General features: G+C 43.5%; 1 protein-coding gene across 1 annotated transcript; it reads right to left on the bottom strand.

The window, feature by feature from the left end:
• Positions 1–279: 279 nt before the first annotated feature.
• Tspan3 (tetraspanin 3) lies at positions 280–20,866 on the bottom strand. The gene is made up of 7 exons (XM_076925707.1): positions 20,633–20,866; positions 7,755–7,946; positions 7,448–7,522; positions 6,864–6,965; positions 5,915–6,067; positions 5,618–5,701; positions 280–1,130 (listed from the first exon to the last, which is right to left on the bottom strand). The coding sequence occupies exons 1-7, from the start codon at positions 20,693–20,695 to the stop codon at positions 1,038–1,040; spliced, it is 762 nt and encodes a 253-aa protein (XP_076781822.1). The 5' UTR covers positions 20,696–20,866; the 3' UTR covers positions 280–1,037.
• Between the last annotated feature and the right edge of the window lie 224 nt (positions 20,867–21,090).

Below are 21,090 nucleotides of genomic sequence, written 5' to 3'. Positions count from 1 at the left end.
TTCTTGTGTCTCTCCTGGGTTAGGATTTCAGAGTCCTTGGGTCAAGGACAGCACCATCACTGTCTATCTCCTAGGCCTTTGCACTCTGCAGATGTTCTAAGTACTCTCGCAAGTGCCTGTGGTTTGCCAAATACCACAGCCTTTAGAATCTGGCAGCATATAATGGAAGCTCGTGCAGATCACGATGAACTGCAGTCCACGGCAGCATCCGAAACACTATCGTGCTGTATACTGCTGCTGTGGAACTGAAATATCCCCAAATAATTAAAAACTACATGGTGAGGACTGACACAGAGTTTATTGAATTAAATTTTTCTATTTACAATTGAGATCACATCTACGTACTAATTTGCTAGTCTCCATGGGTACATTATCTCTAACGGTGTAAGACTTATGATGAATGGGTTCAATCACACAGAAACACACACACACACTCACACTAACTGCTTTAAAACAGTAGTGCATACATATGGTCTTCCTATAAAGCCAGCTTTGATTAAAAACCATTAATTTCAAAGATCAGTCTCTGATTTTGAAGATGAACAAAGACACAAACTGTTTGAGTCTAGAGTCTATGTTAGCCGTTTGTACAACTGCTATGTTATTGTACTACAGTATATATTCTTTAAAAGGACACTGGTGAGCGGCACCAGACAGCTGGCGTCCTCCCTCTTCCCCCAAACCTTTGGCCGAGAGTTCTCATTATGAAGACAAAAAGGGCCCAGCGATACCACAACACAGTCCCATTATTCCTCAGGCGACAGAAGCAGGCCACACCCTCCTTTAGCTCTACCACATTACAGAACGTGTAACTGGTTCTGAGATTAAGGGCATGGAGAATCATCTAGAACAAGGGTAAGAAAGGCATAGATGGGCAGGTAAGAAGGTGGGTACATGAAATGCCAACCTGCTGTCCAACACCAGTGCACGTGTGCTTTGACTAGATGACCTCAGGAGCCAACTGCTGCAGGCCTGCTCAGTTCACCTTCCAAATCAGAACAAGGGCACTACGAACTAGCTCAGGCTGGTGCTGTCTGCTAGGCGTAGGTTCCACCGGTGATGAGGAGCTCGTAGGCAGGGTCTCTACTCCGTCTGCACAACACGATGCATGCACACAGCATGCCCAGCAGCTGCAGCAAGGGAACAATGTGAAATAAGGAAGAGGCCCGGCAAGTGTGGGTTCCTCTTTCTTGGCAATGACATTATTTCAAGCTTTAATGACCCCAAATTGTCAAAAAGCAGTCCAATGAAAAACAAGTTTCTTATGAGCACACAATTTTTAACAGACGCAGCTAAACACTAAGTGTCAGTACCCTCCCTTATATCCAGGAACTGAAGCGGGCAGGAGGCGAGGCTCTCTTACGGAGAATCCACACTAATGGACACAGTGGCGCTCCCCAAAGCAGCTTCTACGGTGAAGGAAATGGCCTGTGTCTGCTCTTGTGGCTACCAGGCATTGTAGCCAGTGCCACTGAGTCGCACTTTAAACTTTTACTTCAGTTAAACGTGGCTGTGGCTTCCATGCTGAACAGCACAAGTCCAGAGAAACCTGTTTGACAGTGTCTTTTTAGGCATCTGGATTTGGGGGAAAGGTTTCATTAACAACTCACAAAAACTCCTAACAGTGGAAAGACAGCATTAGTGTCTTTTGAAGGCTTCTGTTTATTATTTACTACCTTTGATTCTCTGGAATTATTGACGTATTTCTTGTCAAGGTCCACTGCTCCTTCGTAATTGTCATACAATTATACAGAGCTGATTAAATATATAAATGAGAAGCCTGGATAAGATTAGTAGTTATTCTGTGATGTCCTGGTGTGCTGTGGTACAGCTCTGCATGCTGTTATCACTGAAGGTGGGCATAGCAGTCAAAGGATGTCACTAAATTATTTCAAAGTGTAATCTACAATTACCACAGAACAAAAGGCAACAGTCAAAAGTACATCCTGTCGGCTTCTAAATGCCCCAAAATACTGAGTACTTGTCCCGTACAAACTACTACTCAGTTCATGGACACAGAGAGTGAGCTGCTCTGTAACAGAAGGGCCAGGGAGATGACGCAGCAGTTACAGCATATCCATGGAAGGAAAGACCAAGCTCAGACTGCCACATCCCGTATGAATGCCAGGAGGGCCTAGCAACCCACCTGTGATTCTATTACACCATGTGTGAGCCTGGCAACCATGGAGGCCAGAAGGGGCATAAGATTCCCTAAAACTGGAGTTACAGACAGTTGTGTGCTGACATGTGGGTGCTGGAATCATACCTGGGTCCTCCGAGGAGCAGCCAGTGCTCTGAACCACTTCTCCATCACCTCAGGCCCTCACTTGACTAACTGAGCCACTTCCCTCACCTAGCCTCGTCAGTCTGCCCCCCCCCCCTCCATCGCTCTACCTTCAGGCCATGCTCACTGGAAGGCAGTCTTCCCCATGTTGCCTGCTCAGCACACTCCCCCAAGACCTTAACAAAAAACCCCTCAACTTGTACTAGAATTAGAACTTCACATACAAAATTCCTAGTTGATCATTTGTCTGTTTGCAAAGAAGAATGACATCATGCTGACTAATAAGCTGACAGGAGATATAAGAAAAATATTTTAGATTTTTCTTGCTTATACTAAAAATCCTTTTAAAATTAGCTAGGGTTTTTCTTTTTCATGGTTCTCTTTCTTTTGGTCCCACACAAGTCTGGATCATTTACCTAGGGCTAGAACAATGGTTAGTAAATATTTTCTTAAAGAGACACAGTAAATATTTTAGGCTTTCTGAGCCAAGAAACCTGGTTTCTGTAGGAATCTATTCACTGGTGCCATTTTCTCTCTCTATTCTACCCAGCTCCAGTGCCAATCTGTCAGCATTCAAAAGAATTTATAAATCTCATCTGAAAACTCCAATCCCAATGGACATCCAGTCCAGGCTGTGGTCTTCCACTGCCCATGTGATGGTCCCGTCACCCTGCTCGTCCTAATATTTGTGGAAAACAAAGGAGAATGAACTGGTGAATCTGTCCTGTTCCGTGTCATCTTATGAGAATCAAAGCTACTAAGTCACTTACGTCATTACTACAGCTTTCAGTACTCAGAACAGATCACATCTTGGACATCAAAGCCTTGGAACGTTTCCAGGCACCTGTCAGCATCAGTCTCCACGCACAGCTGTGTGTGTCCTGGGCAACAACCACTACACAACTGCAAAGCTTTTTGCTGCGTTCTAATTGTACAGCTTTGTCACCAAAGTTACCAAGAATGCACAGGCCAGAACTCACTTGGGAAGACTGTGCTATTTCATTGTTTTTGACTAAATGACCCTGTCTGCATACACAATCACAATGTGGAGCACATCCTTGCTAGATTACTACTATGCTGAGCCACACAGTAAATGTTTAGGATGGCAGAGACCATAGCAAATATGGAGCTAGGCTTCTTAATGAATCATTTCATTGCTGTTTGAATACCAGCAAAATAAACAATTGCCGTTTGCCATTTTAGAGGCACTTTCCAGTAAATATAGTAGCTTCTGCTCAAATATGCAAAGAGCGGGAAGGCTAAACAACTCACATTTAAAGTAGCAACTATGCTGCTTTAATGTAACAATTAAAACATGTCTTAAAATATATTTGAGGATAGAAGCCTATTTCAAGAACTAAAAGCCTTGAAAAACACTCAGAAGCTGGGTTTGGTGGCACACACCTTTAATCCCAGCACTTAAGAAGCAGAGGCAGGTGGATCTCTATGAGTCTGACACCAGCATGATCTACAAAGTGAGTTCCAGGGCTACTACACAGAGAAACCCTGTCTTGAAAAACAAAAAAGCAAACAAAAACAAACACAAACACAATCAAAAACCCTTCAGACCAGATTTAACAAAAAAGCTTTAGAAATGGCTGGCTGTTCTCATTTAGATTCCAAATGTTAACCTGACCTAACTTACATACTGTATATACCCGAGAACATAGGAATGTGGGCAGTCAGGCTGCATGCAAGGGGTCTGTCCTTCTAACTTAATGGTTTTCCTATGGGGCTAAGAAATGAGGGTGCATGGTTGATGGAAGGCAATTCAGTAAGCAATGAAGCAAGCACCAGCTACTTCTACTAACTTTAACACAGAGACTGTTTTCACTGGCAGAGTAGGGAGAACAGATGCCAACAATGAGCAGCACAGCCCATGCATGCCAAGTGATGTCCCGGGCTTCTTTTTTGCATGATAGTATGTCTAAAACAACTAAGTCCACAAATACAGAGAAGGCTAGAGCCTCAATTCTTACTGGGAGATCTCTTCTATAAAGCAATAAAATTGTTCCTTTTAGAATAGACTAGTATTAAAGGTCTGTGTGTGGTGTGTGTGTGCGTGTGTGTGTGCTATAAACACACACTCTTCAAGGAATCAGGCACAGCACGTGTACCCATTATGCCAGATAGACTGAGACTACTTAACCCCAGAAGTTTGGAGCCAGCCTAGATAATATATTAAGTGGCTACCAAGAAAAAGAGGAAGAGAGAGAGAGAGACACCGAGACAGAGAGAGCGAGAGAGAGACAGAGAGAGAGAGAGAGACAGAGAGAGATTGAGATTTAAACATTACAAGTAAGAGGGACTGAAGAGATGGCTCAGTGGTTAAGAACACTGGTTACTCTTCTAGTGAACCCACATGGTGGCACCTATCCTCCAGTCCCAGAGATCCAATGCCCTCTTCTGGTTTCCACTGGTACCAAGCATGCACATGGTACCCAGACATCCACACAGGCAAACACTAATTTCATATATATGAATGAAGGTAAAATAGAAATAATTCTTAAAACAATTACAAGTAAGGATTTGAAATATATAGTTCAATAGGAGTACATTTGTCTGGCAAACACTGGATTCTAGGTTTGATTTCCAGTACAGCAAAAATAAATGTAAAAAGTAAAAACAAAACTCAAGAACAGAGAAACAAGAAGCAGAAAGTGAAACAGTATAGAAAAACATCAAAGTAAAAGCTTTCCACTTCCAAACTGAAATATATCAGTATTTGAAAAAGGTCTGCAGAGTTCTGTCAAAATACCTTCCAGAAATTCCCCACTGTGATGGTTTGTACATGCTTGGCCCAGGGAGTGGCACTATTAGAAGGTATAGCCCTGTTGGAGTCCGTGAGTCACTGTGGGTGTGGGCTTTAAGACCCTCATCTTAGCTGCAGAAGTCAGTCTTCTGCTAGCTGCCTTTGGAATAAGAGACAGAACTCTCAGCTCCTCCTGCACCATGCCTGCCTGGATGCTGCCATGCTCCCACCTTGATGATAATGGACTGAACCTCTGACCCGTGAGCCAGCTCTAATGAAATGTTGTGCTTTATAAGAGTTGCCTTGGCTATGATGTCTCTTCACAGCAGTAAAACCCTAAGACACCTACAGTGATTTTTTTTCTTTTTTGAATGGTACCCTCACTAATCAATTAAGGAAAATAAGACAAAGAGTTCTCACGCAATCCCTCCCCATAAAGATCACTAGTTTCTTTAAAGCATTCTAGGTTTTTGGAAACTGGTGGCTGGTAGATAAAGATACTTTGCTTAGTAGCTAAAGCTACTACAGCTGACACAGGACAAATGACCTCTGACAGCAGCTCCTTGGCCAGCCCTGCTCACCTGAATGGCTGCAAAGGCCAACGCCGCCCAGATGACATGCATCAGGATTTCTTGTAGCTTCTTCACAACAAGAGCCTCACAGCCCTGGAATACACAGCCGCATTATACTCGTCTTTAAAGAGAGACTCAGACATATAGATTACTACTCATTTTCATCGGCAACAATGGAAACGAGAACCAATGATCAAAACAATTTATAGATACACAATTAAAACAAAAGACAACGTTAAAAAAAAAAAAAAAAAACCTGAAAAAGGCTAGGCAGTGACTAGAGAGTGAAAATCAAGTCAAACTCACCTCGGCGTAGAGGTCGGAGGGGTTGGCCAGGCTGCCATTACAGCTCTTGGCAGTCTCTCTGCAGCAGCTGAGAGGAACACTCTGGTTTTTCGTTTCTTTGAACCAATCTGTATTTTCCCAGTCTGAATAGTTATGAATCCCACAACAACGCAACTGGACAAGAGAGAGAGAGGCCTTAGGTAATGCAGGTGCCTGTTGAGCTTCACGCAGTACAGAACTTTAACAAGCTACTGCTGGTCAGTGATCCGCAGCAGAGCTTTCTACAGTGAAGAACACACATCGGTGCAGTCCAGCATGTAACCACTAGTCACAGTGGGAATGAACTGAACACTTAAAAACTGGTTAACGTGACTGAAGAACTGAGTTTTCAAATTCAGTTTAAATATCACTGTAAGTTCTAGGAGCTGTACATCACCTGAAAAGTACATCACCTGAAAGAGGTAGTTTCTTACTAAGTGAATCTTTGGTAGGGGGGCTGAGTTATTATTTTACATATTGTATATGTGCGTGGATGTGGTCATGCAAGTGCAAGTAACTGGAAGCCTGGGTCATGCCCTAGAATGAGAGGCGCAGGTGGCTGGAAACTGTCCAACGTAAGTACAGGAACCAAACTCAGGTTCTCTGCAGAACAACACAGAATCCTAACCTCTGAGCTGTCTCAGCCCCCGTACACTCATACCTCACATATTTAATATTCAGCTGAACTGAATGTCATTTCTAATGGCAAAATGCTTAACAAGTTTTGTTTGAAATGTGTGTGATTTACTTTAAGAAAATAAAGTAAAAAATGGAAGTTGCAATAAGAGTGGTGAGAAGCAGTCCATGTGGAGGCGGTGTGTGGACACACGATCTTAAGCTGTGGAGTTCATCCTGGCTGTGCGGGTCCACACAGCCCACATCACAGAAGGAGAAGAGCTAGTGTCGGTGCACACCCACCAGGGAGGCTCACCTGCCTCTGCACATAGTCAATAGCACGGCTGGCAGCGTCCGAGTTGGTCCCGTTGTAGGTTTTATACACTTTCTGAATGCTGCGGTCAACCTCGTTCTCCACCTGAACCAACAGAAAGGATTCCGTCCCTCAACACACCGCTCGCTAACATCACTCAAGGTGTGTTTGCAAGTTCCAGCGCATTCTGTGCACTCACAGTAAGACAAAGGCTTTCCGCTCCACTTAGATTCAAATTAGCAGCCAACAGTTCAGATCTACTACATCACACAGGCTAAGAGCCTTCAAAGAGACTATGCAAAGGAAGGCAGCATAACAAGTCACTCAAAAGGAACAGCCATCCGTGCACTGGGCAGACGTCCCACATGATCTATCAAATGTCTACAAAAAAGATGTCTTCAGCTTCAGCTGCACAGAGAAAAGAAGCTTTATAAGTAAACGCCAATTAATCTTGGGTGTGTTATCAGCAGCTTCACTGAGGTAAGACAATGAAAATGCTGAATTTGGCCAAATGAACCTGTTTTACTTTACCTGGAAAGCTCACTCCAGCTTTCAAGGCACTGCGTGAGGCACAGTGGACCACATACCTTTGCTCTGTACACGTATCCCAAAACCACAACAACTACTTCTGTGACGAAAACCAAGAGCAGGATGAAGACAAACTGTAAAGAAATAGCAGAAATTAAATAAAATTTTAAAAAGTTCTAAATATTCTTTTCATAAAAAAAATTACATGGAACAACCTCTAGAAGTTTAAGGCATGTGTTAATAACTCTGGTTTAGTTATTAGAGCCAAGGCACCTCCATCTGCAGAACTTCCTCTCAATTCAAGAGAGAGGACAAGATAAACAGCCCTCCATAGTCTGACGTGTGCAGAGTGAAGTGTTAGCGTACCGTGGCGAGTCCACAGCGGCTCTCCCGGATTGTAGCACAGCAGCCAATCAGGCCGATGATGAAAAGCAACGCTCCTACAGCTATGATCACCACGGCAGGGAAGAGCGTGTACACGTCCTCAAAGAAGTGGTCATAGTCGTCGTAAGTGATGAAGACATAGGCTCCCACGTAGCAGAGGATGCCAGCCGCCCCCTGTGAGAGAGAGCAGGTGAAACTGGTCTGAGTCCATCACTGCAGCTCCTACTCTTGCTCAGGTCATTTTTTCTGAGAATGTGTCTGTGTATCCCAGCCAACCTGCTCTTCCTGTCTCCACTTTCAAGAGTGGCACTGCAGTGGGCACCACCACCCACCTCAGCTTAGGTGGTGCTGGACTCTGCCCCAGGGCTTTGTTCCTATTACACACACATTCTACCAACTGAGCTCGTCTCAGCCCAGGCGGTTATAAATGCCCATCACTCTTAAATCAGTAAAGCCAGAACATTCTCGATTCATTATTAAAAATTCTTTGGACATTCAGGAGTCGTGGGTGCAAAAAGCCGTATGCCAGCTCCGGGCCCCTTCCACATTCTCCATCACTTTTGGCTTTGTTAGCATTAGGCCCTAGCTCTGTGCTCACAGCTACCTGCATACAGACAGAGACAGACACACAGTTCCAGGCCACACGAAACTGTTTGCTCTAAGGAGCAAGTGTGACGATGCTCTGACACAAGTGTGATGACTTCATCTTTGCAAACTTCAATGTATGAATCTTCAAGCTAGCACACAACTACCACAGTAACATTAATGACGGTTCAATCCTCTGAACCTGTCACAGCACACAGCACAACCACATCTGGAGAAGGTGGCTCTGGTAACCTGATTAATACACGCACACAAGCACACTCACTTGGTTTGGTTTTTGAGGCAGGGTTTCTCTGTGTAGCCCTGGCTGTCCTGGAACTCACTCTGTAGACCAGGCTGGCCTCGAACTCAGAAATCTGCCTGCCTCTGCCTCCTAGACGCTGGAATTAAAGGCATGCACAGCTCACACACATTTTTTTTTTAATGTGAAAAAACTTCAAGCAGTACTCTAGGTATTACCTACCACCGCCCTCATCTGTGCACCTATTCTTCACAACTGAATGCACTAATTAAGAATAATAAAAAAGAGAATAAAGAAGGCTGGGTTTTTTCACATCATCTCTCCTCCACTTCCTTCTCTTCTCTCCCCTGGCTACTGACATCCCCCTCTCATCATGGTGTCTCCAGCTCCAGGGTGCTGCCGTCACACCTCACTTCTGCCTGCAAGTCCCAGCTAACTCGCCCTCAATATACTCCATGGCACCTTACGGAAGCACTTGTCTTAACCTGGTCAACCATAATTTTAACCCCTGACTCTCCCCTTTCCCCTAAATATGTTCTTTATGATAGTTGCTGCTGTTAAAAATATGAACAGGGCAAGGCCTGACTTGCATAAAATGAGGATTATGAAAATGTTACTGATCTAAACTGTTCTGTGTGCTTTGCATTCTCAAGACTTCATCTTCATATACGTCAAACATAAAACTAACACACACATCCCCTGACTTCTTCACACCTCGGCGGCTGTCTTACTAATTCAGAGGTAGCTTAAGAATCACCACTTCCTCACAGAAGCTATTCTCTTTAAATAAACCCTCTGCACCTTAACTGGCCGTTGGTTAGAATATTTTCTTAAAGATTTACTTATGTATCTGAGTGCTCTATCTGCATTATACCTACACGCCAGAAGAGGGCATCAGATCCCATTACAGATGGTTGTGAGCCACCATGTGGTTACTGGGAATTGAACTCCGGACCTATGGAAGAGCAGTCAGTGCTCTTAACCTCTGAGCCATCTCTCCAGGCCCATTATGTAGGGTTTCCTAACTATTCACCCTGTGTCTGTTCACATATAGAGCAAAGACAAATGGTATTTTTCACAATGGCTGATTTTTTAACCATGGGATTGAGGGTGGGATATTCCAAGACAAGATTTCTCTATGTATGTAGCCTTGGCTGTCCTGGAACTCGCTTTGTAGTCTGGGCTATCCTCAGACTTCATCCCTTACATACCTCCTGGGTACAAGTTGTGCCTGCTTCTCTTTCAGCTCTACACCACCATTTATACCCATTCAAACCGTGCCTGGTGCAAGCAGGCACCAAGGCTTACAGAGTGAGCCGCACCTCCACCTCTATGTGAAGGACGCTGGCTGGGGTTGGCTTGTATGAATGTTCTCGCTAGTCCAGCCAGTGCTCACAGTTGTCAGACCACTATTCAAATACAATTTGGAAACTAACTCTGTTTACTGGATTCTGATGGCCACCACCTGTAGGACAGACTGTAAGTTGTAATTACTAGTTTACCATGAAAACAAATGCTACACTAAGAACGACGAGGTCTGTTGGCTTCACCTACAGGTTTGCTTTTGGGACATGTCACTATGAGATGAGCAAAAAGATGAGCCCTAACAGTCTGGAAGTACGTGGAGTCTGTAACAGTGAATGCTCTTTTAACGCATTTCCTTAATTACATTATGTTATATAGTCACACACACACACACACAAAATGCATTTTACTAAACCAAATAATTCAGTCTTCAAATTTAATTAAATCTTGAACATGAATGAATCAAATTCTGCCAATTGCTTTCATTAAGCAAACTTTACACAGGAACCAACTCTGTAGGGTTATTTCTTAAAAGGCTTGCAGGGAAGGGGTGCAGGTGTGGTAGCACATGCTTTTAAGCCCAGAACCCAGGAACTCAAGGCTCCACATAGTACTTCAAGGTACTCGAGGGCTGCAGTGAGACCTGCCGCAATCAGAGAGGGTAGGGGGCTGAGTGAAAATTGTGGCAAACATCTCGAAAATAAAACAAAAAAGTTTTAATTAAAATTAAGTTGGGATGGTCTAGAGAGATGGCTCAGTGGTTAAGAGCACTGACTGCTCTTCCAGAGGTCCTGAGTTCAATCCCCAGCAACAACATGGTGGCTCACAACCATCTGTAATGGGATTCAGTGCCCTCTTCTGGTGTGTCTGAAGACAGCTACCGTGTACTCACATACATAAAATAATTCTTTTTTAAAATTAGCAAAATTTATATAATTAAAAAAATCAACTTGGGAGGTGACGGTAACTTGAGAGAAGGCTACAGATACTACTTTCCCAAAGACCCGAGTTCAGTTCCCAGCACCCACATCTCCAAGGGATCCAACAGCCTTTTCTGGACTCTGCAGGTCCCTGGACTTGTGCATGTATACATCAACACTACACACACACACACACACACACACACACACACACACACACACATTACAAATAAAAAACGAATATTGTTCAAAATGAATTCATTAGAGAACTGTGTACTGCACTTTCAGAGGATGGCAAGCTTGGTTCCCAGTATCCACACTGGGTAGCTCAAAACTGTTCATAACTCCCATTCCTGCTCTGGGCAGTTTAGTGCCCTCTTCTGTCTCCACAGGCAACTGCATCCACAGGCACACACACCACACACGTATACATAATTAAAATAAATCCCTTACAATTAATTCAATTTTTAAAATGTTTCTATTTAAGCATAGTGTACTAATAGATTGTGTCACCAGGCCCAGCTAGTAAATGAAGTTTTAGCCTAGATAAATCTGAATTAAAAAATGTAACAAGAAGATAATGATACTCCAAAGTTAATATAAAGTACAGGATATACTGAGGAACCACTCGTAGTTTAGAAATAAAATGATGAGTTTTTATCCTGAAGAGATTTCTGTGAAACTCGCACTTAGTAGGCCTAGGAATGGCCAAGTTACACGTCTCTCAGGCTCCTCACTGACCAGAGTGACACACTGTCTAAAACTAAGAGCCGAACACAGCAGAACAAATCAAAACTAGATGCAAGAAAGCCAAGGGGAGGCAAGGTATGGGATCCCACTGGTAAGTACTGCTTACTGTCTGAAAGACGACAGACGACTCAGTCTGTGCTGCAAACCATTCGACAGGCAGTTCTCACAGGAGAGGATATAATAGTGTCTATTCTTCAACATCAGCAGGAAGTAATGTAGCAGTTAGTCACACCACGTGTGTGCTGCACTCACTGCTGACAGGACGGAATAAACAGGAGTGATGGTCTCTTCTAAATGACTTCTGAAAACAGAGTAACTGTTCATTTCAAACAGTGACTGAATCACCTAAATAATTCTAAGTGCCTGCCTTAATGACAATCAAAAGAGCTAAACAAACAAGGTAACTAGTGTGCATGGTCAGTTGCAGGGAGGAGCACAGCAGCTCTGCTGGCAACGGGAAGTCTGTAGTCACTTCGACTCTTAATGCAGATGTGACATTACTTAAAAAGCAACAGAAAACTAAAAGGTGAGCTTGGTTAAATCCTGTTTGCAGGGCAATGATGAGATTGGGTCAGGACTTTGCCAACAAAGCAGCTAAAGAAGAGGAGGGGAGGGAGGAGGGGAGGGAGGAGGGTCCAGCAGCAGCAGGGCAGTGTGGAACTTAGAAGCTGCTGAGGAGTCATGGCTGAGAGAATCTGGGTCTATAAGAAGGCTCTGTGCCAGGGCAGTGTACTAAAAATAACCATCCTTTTTACAGAGAAGTAAAGGGAAATTTAGGGAAAAGGCTAAGGTTTTGAAGACAAAACTCATTCTTTCAATTTGCCCACGTTTTAAATTGAGTCAAGGAAGTTTGAAGCTTTAGGCAGGCCAGTGTTTTCTGTTAACTGAACCGCTCCTCTAGAGACTGAGCTACAGCTTAGGTCCAAAAACACGACACTGTTTGTCTTTCTAGTCTTTCTCTACTTCTACACAAATGTGGATGTGTCAAGTAACAAGTTTCATTCTTGCAGAACTTTGCTGTCTGGATGTTTACAAACTAAGGCTGGTGCTTTGTGTTTGTTTGGGGGAAGGTTAACACCTCTATGGGGGATGGAGGAGAGATGGGCAGTGAGACCCTAAAACCCACACAATCAGTCCTTCTTTTTCATCAAGCACTCTGAAACCTGCCTCTAGAAACATCCCATAGAACGTGTGAACGAAACAGAGGCAAAAAGAAGTCACTGTGTGTATGGTCTATCAAGAAGCACAGGGATCCTGTCTAAAGCTGGCAAAAATGAAGACCAACTCAACTTCACCTCAAAGCCAGAGCCTAACGATTCTGTGTCCCTGCAGACACTGCTCCTGTAGACTGACTTTTGCCTCAAAGAATCAATTGATAAAGAACAGGAATTTGGGAGGAAGAAATAGTCAAGAGAAAACTGGTTAGAAACTGCTATGTACTCTAAACACTATAAAAGCAAAGTTCAAAGCAGGAAAGAATCAAACATTCAACATCGGTATCCACTTTAACACTTAACTCTGAGTCTGTGTAGCTATCTTAGATTTGTATATATCTACTTTCTGCAAGGAGTTTATTGGCAATTCTGTAAAATTTGTTTCCAGAAGAAACTTTCCCAAAAACTTAAGACTTCCTAAGAAATCGTAAATCTTTGTGTTTCAATCAGCCTTATTACTCTGATAAAATGGCTCATGTCACTAAACACAATTTACTCACTTACTAAATCTCAGCAGACATCTCTCACTTACTCTCTCACCATCTTTCCAAGAACAACCAGGAAAAGACTACCCCAGAGACCTGCAACCCTCTCTTGAGAAATCAAGGCTACCCGTGCACAAGACCTTGTGAAGCTACTGAGATAATGGCATTTTCTACTTGACAAGTTGGTCAGTAATGAAGTCAAGCGGGATTCAATTTAAACCAGAGGGAGTATAGAGTGGTAAAAATATATCTTTCTGAAAAACAATCGGCAATACATATCAACCTTAGCATTTGTACCTAGTAACACTTCTAGAAATCTCTAAGTACATAAAATGAAAACAAAGACTTGTACATTTGTCAAACCAACACCACAAAATGGTAACAGCAAAATAAAAAACCAAACCCTAAGAGGCAAGCTTGCACTGTAGCCTGGAAACCCTGTGAGACTGTAACTTAGTATATTTATAATGGGGGAAAACTACACATCTGAGTGCAAAAATACTAAAGAAAAACTATATATACTGAGTGATGCAGTTATAAGCGTTTAGTTGTTTCCAATATATTTAAGTTTTCATATACACATACATTCATACACACTTGCAAAATACATTTAATGAAATTAAGACTATATTGCGAGGGTTTTTTTTCCAGATTAATTCCTAGATCTGCCTGCCCTTGAACACATAAAATAGGTCTCTTCTCAATCCCATATTTTAGGTGCCTGTCAACCACTTCCATTTATTGCTATTTTTAGGTTTGGCTTTGATTCATCCTTTAGACATTTTCTGATGAATACTTCTTTATCATATTACTAAAGAGAACACTTGGTCACAGCCTACTTGGAGTGTCAATAAGCTACTTTCGCAATCAGTGTCACTGCCATGATCGACATTACTCTTAAATATATTAATCCTTTTAAGTGTTACCTTGATGACATTACAAATCCTCAATTCTACTCAATTTTTACGTTTCATTTGGTCTTTTATATTTACTGTTGATCCAATGAATCCAGTATATGCCTACCACTAGTTGAAAGCCCCATATTTCAGACCATAAGGAAACTGAGGCAGGCTAACTGCCACAAGCTAACTACTCAAACAGTGTGGAAACTGGCTATTTTCAGATTCACAGGCTCCAAGGGCCAGCTGCAAATCATGGAGTTAACTTGTGTTCTGAGACCCTTGGTTGCCGCCTCTCACTCTAACTGTATAAAAAGTCAGTTACTACTTTGGGAGAAGGGGTGTTTAAGCTAATTTATCATGTTAGAGTCTATCTGTGTTAACAGCAGCAACTGTAAAATAATAATGTCAACTACAGTCTTCTTCAAGTAAAAATGAATACAGAAACACAAATGTTCTCATCGGACTGAGAAATTACTTAAAAGGATATGAGGGAGGAGAAAGAGCAGGAAGAAGAGTTTTTTTTTTTCCAAGATAAATATTAACTTATAATGAGAAGTTGACAATTTACAGTTCTGAATCTATTAATTATGTTTGATAGCCATTAAGATTACATTTCTAAAGAAAGACCCACCCATGGATATAAATGGTGCCCAGAGATACAAAATTCAGTTAAGACTCCCTTCTCTCCTTAATGAGCAGCAGAGATAGTGCCATCGTGTTTCTGAGGCAGGCAGGCAGGCAGGCAGGCAGGCAGGCAGGCAGGCAGGCAGGCAGGCAGGCAGGCAGGCAGGCAGGCAGAGCAGCAGATTCCACAACTGCTTTCTGACTACACTCTTATGCTGTACTCGTTTGGTGCCAAGAAAACCTTATGGAACTTTCTGGGGAAACAGAACAAAACAAAAACCCTACCTAGAATCAGATTTTATGGCATAAAATTCATTAAAAGACTTCAAAGAACAATAAATATTCTAAAAGATAAAACTTTTGTCGTTTTATTTATTTTTTTATTTATTCATACAGGGTTTTTCTGTGTAGCACTGGCTACCAAGCTGGCTTTGAATTCAGAGATCCACCAGTCTCTGCCTCCCAAGTGCTGGGATGAAAGGCATGTACTACCACCACCCAGTTCTAAAAAGGTAAATATTCTAAGAGACAAAACTTCCTCAAACTGTGATCAAAGAGCTCTCCTGAAGGCTCTAAGTTCACCTAAATCAGTGGTTCTCAACCTGTGGTCACAACCACTTCAGGGTCACAAATCAGATATCCTGCATATCAGATATTCATAACAGCAGCAAAATTACAGTTATGCAGTAGCAACAAGTTCACCACACCATAGGGAACTGTACTAAAGGGTTGCAGCATTAGGGAAGGTGAGACCCACTGCCCTAAACGATTGCTCAAGCAAACCAAAAATGCACTGGGGTCAAAAAAAAAAAAGAAAGAAAGAAAGAAAGAAAGAAAGAAAGAAAGAAAGAAAGAAAGTACAAGAAACTGAGTCTGAGTATGGTGGTGCACGCCTTAAATCCCAGCACTAGGGAGGCAGAGGCAGGTGGAATTCTAAGTTTAAGGCCAGCCTGGTCTACAGAGTGAATTCTAAGACAGCCAGAGCTACACAGAGAAACCCTGTCTTAAAAAAAAAAAAAAAACAAAAAACAAAAATAAAGTTAAACAGATGCACCATGATTTGCTTCCTGACAAAGTTAAACTTCTCTCCCTAACAAACCGAAAACCTATTTTAATAAACAACCTGTTGGTTGAGATGTGTTATAATAACAATCTTTTTAGAACAGTCACACAGACAGGGTGAGCACAGGACACAGAAAAGCACATCAGGATCTCAGCATACCCACCTACATCACCTCCACAGACACAGGACATGGCAGGATCTCAGCATACCCACCTACATCACCTCCACAGACACAGGACATGGCAGGATCTCAGCATACCCACCTACATCACCTCCACAGACACAGGACATGGCAGGAAATACAATAGGTAGTTTGTAGCAAGGTGGAAAGTATTTTTCTCTTGTAAATTCTTATTTTAAGGTTGTCTATTTTTATTTTCTATGAGGGTATTTTGTCTGCATGCATGTCTATGTACCACATGCATGCCTGGTGTCACAGAGGCTAGAATAGGTCATCAGATTCCCTGGAACTAGAATTATAAGATGGTTTCAAGGCAGCATGAGGGTGCTAGGAATAGAACCTGTGTCCTTTAGAAGAGCAACAACTGCTCTTAACTGCTGAGCCATCTCTCCAGCCCCTTTCCCTACATGTTCTTAACTAAGAGCACTGAAGTATGACCTATATGCCCCTACTCAGTAATCTGAACGTGCCAAGTATACCCTGGCTTCATGATCCACCTACTCCTTCAGTACTGAATCCCCAAACTGGCTTGTTCTGTTCCACCCTCAACTGTACTTCCTTAGAGAAGCCCCTGCCAACCTCAAGTGGTCACCAAGTCACATCCACACCCTGCCTCAGCTCGCTGGTACTTTTACTGTCTGTCTTGTTCCACTTGAAAGTTCTGTAAAAACTTTTTTGTAAGAACAGGTGTGCAAATGTTCATATTTGCTTAACAAAGCAATTCTCCTTAGTTATATAGATTCACACAGAGAAATATATTCTTTTAAAGACAGGAGACATTTTATAGAGCTTCCAGCCTCTCTATACAAAGGTTACTTCCTATGAATAAATAATGCTAGCACAGGTACTGGACACTCTGGCTGGACTTCTCCCTAAACCACAAGCTATTGTGGTGTTACTCTTCCTTCTCATTACAGATTAAACACAACAAACAAAATGGACACTCAAGATTAGCAAGTCTACAAGCATGGGCAAAGTTTTCTCTCACAGCCCCTGTAAAGCCTAACAAATATGTGCAAAATGAATCCTACCTGTACAAAGGTGTCTATTACACTGGTGTTACAACAGCCTTCAAATGTAGTTTTTTACCTCAAACCCATGTAGCCTTTAATAAACTCTCATGAATCACGCCCTAATACTCTTATAGTTAAAGCCACACTGCTCCATATAAACAGAAGACTCAGAACTGGAGAGATGGCTCAGGGATTAAGAGTACTGGATAGTCTCTCAAGACCTGAGTTCAATACCCAGCACCAACAATACAGCTCCCAATTGTCCTGAACTCCAGTTCTAGGGGTTCTGACACCCTCTTTGGGCCTCTGTGGGTATCAGGCATAAAAATGGTGCAGACATACACCCAGACAAAACACCCATACACATTAACATTTTAAATTTAAAAACACAAACGTTTTTAAAGTGCTGAGTTGCCATTAAAAAAGAAAAACCCTTGTCCAAAGCTATCATCTAAGCTATAACCACTAATATCCGAGGAATTTGCTGAAGAAGAGAATTTTAGAAATAGCCACCAAGGCTGACTGCCTGTATTCTATCCCTGGGCCCACCTAGTAGGGGAGAAACAACTCCTTGCAAGCCATCCCTCACTCACTCACATACACACTCACACACACACACACACACACACATGTTGTGAAATGTACATATGTGTTACTGCATGCGTGCTCACAGAGGAAAAAGCAACGGTCTCTCTTTTAAGAGATACACTGTTCAAACTACACTAAATCTACATTAGCAGTTTTGGTAGTCGGATTATTTAAAGCCTGTGTACCGGCAAGACTGTATTTCCATATTACAGGCCACTGGACAGACTGCCAACGGAACCAGAATATCAAAATATAAGGCTCTGCCGAAGCAATTAAACTTTAGCACTTACCAAGGATCAGCCAGTTCCTAGTGAGGTTCGGTATGAGCAAGCTGCCCAGGGGAATCTAAACTGGACCAACCTGATGTGCTCTGTCTGACAGAGCATCCTCACCCTTCCGGTTACACATTTCTAGGTTTGTAAGGAGGGAGGGGCCACCTGTAAGAACACACTCAATACAAATTAAAGAATGTATTCCAATTTCTCAAGACAAATCTGTTAACAATTCAACGCGCTTCTTCCTTGACTTAAACGCAAGTGAGTTATCTAGTTTGAGCGTGGGTACAGTTTCTACACATTAATGTGGAAGTCAGTACATTTTAGAGAAAAGAGCCTCTAAGATGGCCTAACAACTGTCATCCCCAAGCTGTTTCCGAGTCTCTTGAAGGCACAATTTCCTCTAACACCACAGGCTCTAGCAACGGGACAGCCTGGATTTGAACACTGACCCTGCCATTTCTTGAGTGTGCTGTCTGTACTCCCTAAGCTTGGATGCCCTCACCAGCGCCAAATTACACTCACCTAAGTTATCACGGCGACTAGCAAGCAGAAAGCACTCATCGGTTATTAGTACTGTCAGACTTCAATAATTTGCCTACGAGCTAATAATGTCAGGAATAATGTCCACAGACTAAAAGGCTTCGGTCCCCGTTATATTGCACTGTATTTTCCCCCATTTTCTGCTTAACTTCCTTCTCAACACTCACAAAAGTTTTACTGTTACTAACTCAAATATAAAAGGTATTCTGTATGGACAATATGATGTTGGTCTCAGCAAAAACTAAGAAATTCACAACATCACTTTCACTGGAGTGAATATATTTACACATTTTCCAAAGATCCATAAGCAATCTTTCAGAATTAAGAATTAACTGATATATATATATAATTTTTTTGATTATTTAAAGAAAACCACTCCTGTATTTCCAGCATTTTCTCAGATTAACACACATAGGCTTTGTGTGTGAATGGCCTAGAGTTCACCTAATAAATATTCTTCAAAACCAAATAGTTAATGCCATAAACCCACAAGGAACTATTTTGGATACAAATATCCATCTCAAGCCAGACATGGTGGCAGAGACCCCTTTAATCTCAGCACTTAGGTGGCAGAGGTAGAGACAAAGGCAGATGACTCTCTGTGAGTTGGAATCAGCCTGATCTACATAGTAAGTTCTAGGGCAGCTAGAGCCACATAGTAAGACCCTGTCTCAAAATCAAACAATCCAATCAGTCAATCAAAGTTTCTGTCTCTTGAGGGTCTCATTAGCTACAAAATGTTTTCATTTGGAGATCTCTGAAAATATATTTTTCCTTTTAAACAGGCATGTAATTTAAAGTATGAGGAACATCTGCTCTAAATGGGAAATGAAATTTCAGGAATCCCGATGCCACACAGGTGATTTCAAGTAGTTCAGTCTGAGGCCAATCACGAGTCTCCTGCACAAGTAACCACAAGTGCCTCGTTATCCAGAATATCCTTTTAAGCCACCAGCAGTCGGGACCTGAGAGATTCCATTCTTTGTTAGGGGCAAGAAGAATGGGAAGACTTTCCAGAATAGACGTGCATACTTTCCGAGCTGAGTAGGAGCTGGTGGGGGTGGGTGATGATACACTAAATGCTCAGTGGAATTGTTCAAAGAATATCCTGGGTACAGTGGACGGAGAAAACTGCCCCGGGCAAATGTTCATAACAAAAAGGAAACTTGTTCCCAGCCCAAGGGCCTGAGGGTCAGTTCCAAATCACCAGTAGTGTGCCCATAACTAATAATTTATCAGAAAACACCCAACAGTAGTGTGTAGGTTATACTGCAGGACACTACCAGACTTTTACTTAAAGTAACAAAGTAAAGAGGTTGACCTGTTCTATTTTGTGTTGTTTTTTAAAGAAACAAACAAACAAACAAAAAAGACGTGATGGAGGACATGTTTAATTGTTTTTTCCTGTTGCAAAGTCCAGAAGGATTCAAGACAGAGGAGAGGGCCAAAGAACAGGTTAGTACAAAGTCCCTGGTGAGATAAGGGTCTGACTCAAGACAGGTCGGTTATAAGCACTTTCTCTGGGGTCCGGTTCCCGGAGCTCCTCCAAAAAGCAACCTCGTAGAGAAGTGAATTCGTTGCTTTAAAAATCTCGTGGCAGCTGAAACATTTAAAGGGCTTTATAACCTCAGGCTACCCATCCCCACGATAGCGAGTTTCTTGATCAAAGAAATGCTCCGATGTCTCAGGCTGAATCCTTTCCGTTTTCTGGGCTGGTTACCAGCCAACCAACTATACAAAGAGCTTCAGGCCGAAATTCCTGGCCCAGGACTCCGACCGGCGTTCCCCACGTAGCTGCTACATGACCTGGGGACAGCCACTGGCTCTGCGGGGACTCAGACAAAGACAGCGGACCCGACTCACGGGGAGTGTCCCATTTCGGGCCTGGGGTCCGGACAGACTCAGCCCCGAGAACAGAGCTCCCCGCAGGCTCGCATCGCGGGGACCCGCGTAACCTGGCACCGTGCCAGCAGGCCGGAGCCCCCCCAGACCTCCGGTCTCCACCGCCTTGGCCTCCGTCGGGCCCCGGAAGGACCCCACCAAGGGCTCCGAGGCCGCAGGGCCCGGGCGACCCCTCGGCTGGCTCCCGCGCCCGCCTGGTCCCCACGCGCGGCACAGAGGCCTCCCCCGGCCCGGGCTGCCCGCCAGCTCACCCAGAAGATGAGGTTGAGGAAGACCAGCACGGTCTTGGAGGAGGTGATGCCGCATTGGCCCATGGTGCGGGCGGCCGGCGGAGGCCCGGCTGGGCGAGCGGAGCGGCGCTCACCGAGCGAGGAGGCAATGGCGCCGGCGGCTCCGCTGAGAACTGCTGGGCCTGAGCCGCGTTCCCGCAGACCCCCGCGCCGCCCCAGCAAGCACCTCGCAGCTGCGTGCAGCCCGCCGCAGGCCCCCCGGGCCGTTCCCAGGCAACTAAGTCCCGCGTCTGCGGCCGCTTCAGCCAATCATCGCCGCGGAGAACGAGGTGGCCTCGCCTCTTAAAGGAGCCGACGCCTCCGCGCCTTTTCTTCTGGCCTCTGACCGTCCTTGAGTTGCAGAATCCTCTTTTGGGGAAATTCTGCTGGGACAAACACGTCCCCCCCTTTTATTGAGTTACTTTTACTAGACCAAATGA

This window comes from Arvicanthis niloticus, chromosome 26, assembly GCF_011762505.2.
Source record: "Arvicanthis niloticus isolate mArvNil1 chromosome 26, mArvNil1.pat.X, whole genome shotgun sequence".
In the NCBI taxonomy this organism is placed as follows: domain Eukaryota; kingdom Metazoa; phylum Chordata; class Mammalia; order Rodentia; family Muridae; genus Arvicanthis; species Arvicanthis niloticus.
Note: the sequence above shows the minus strand (reverse complement) of the source record. Positions and strands in the feature narration are given on the sequence as shown.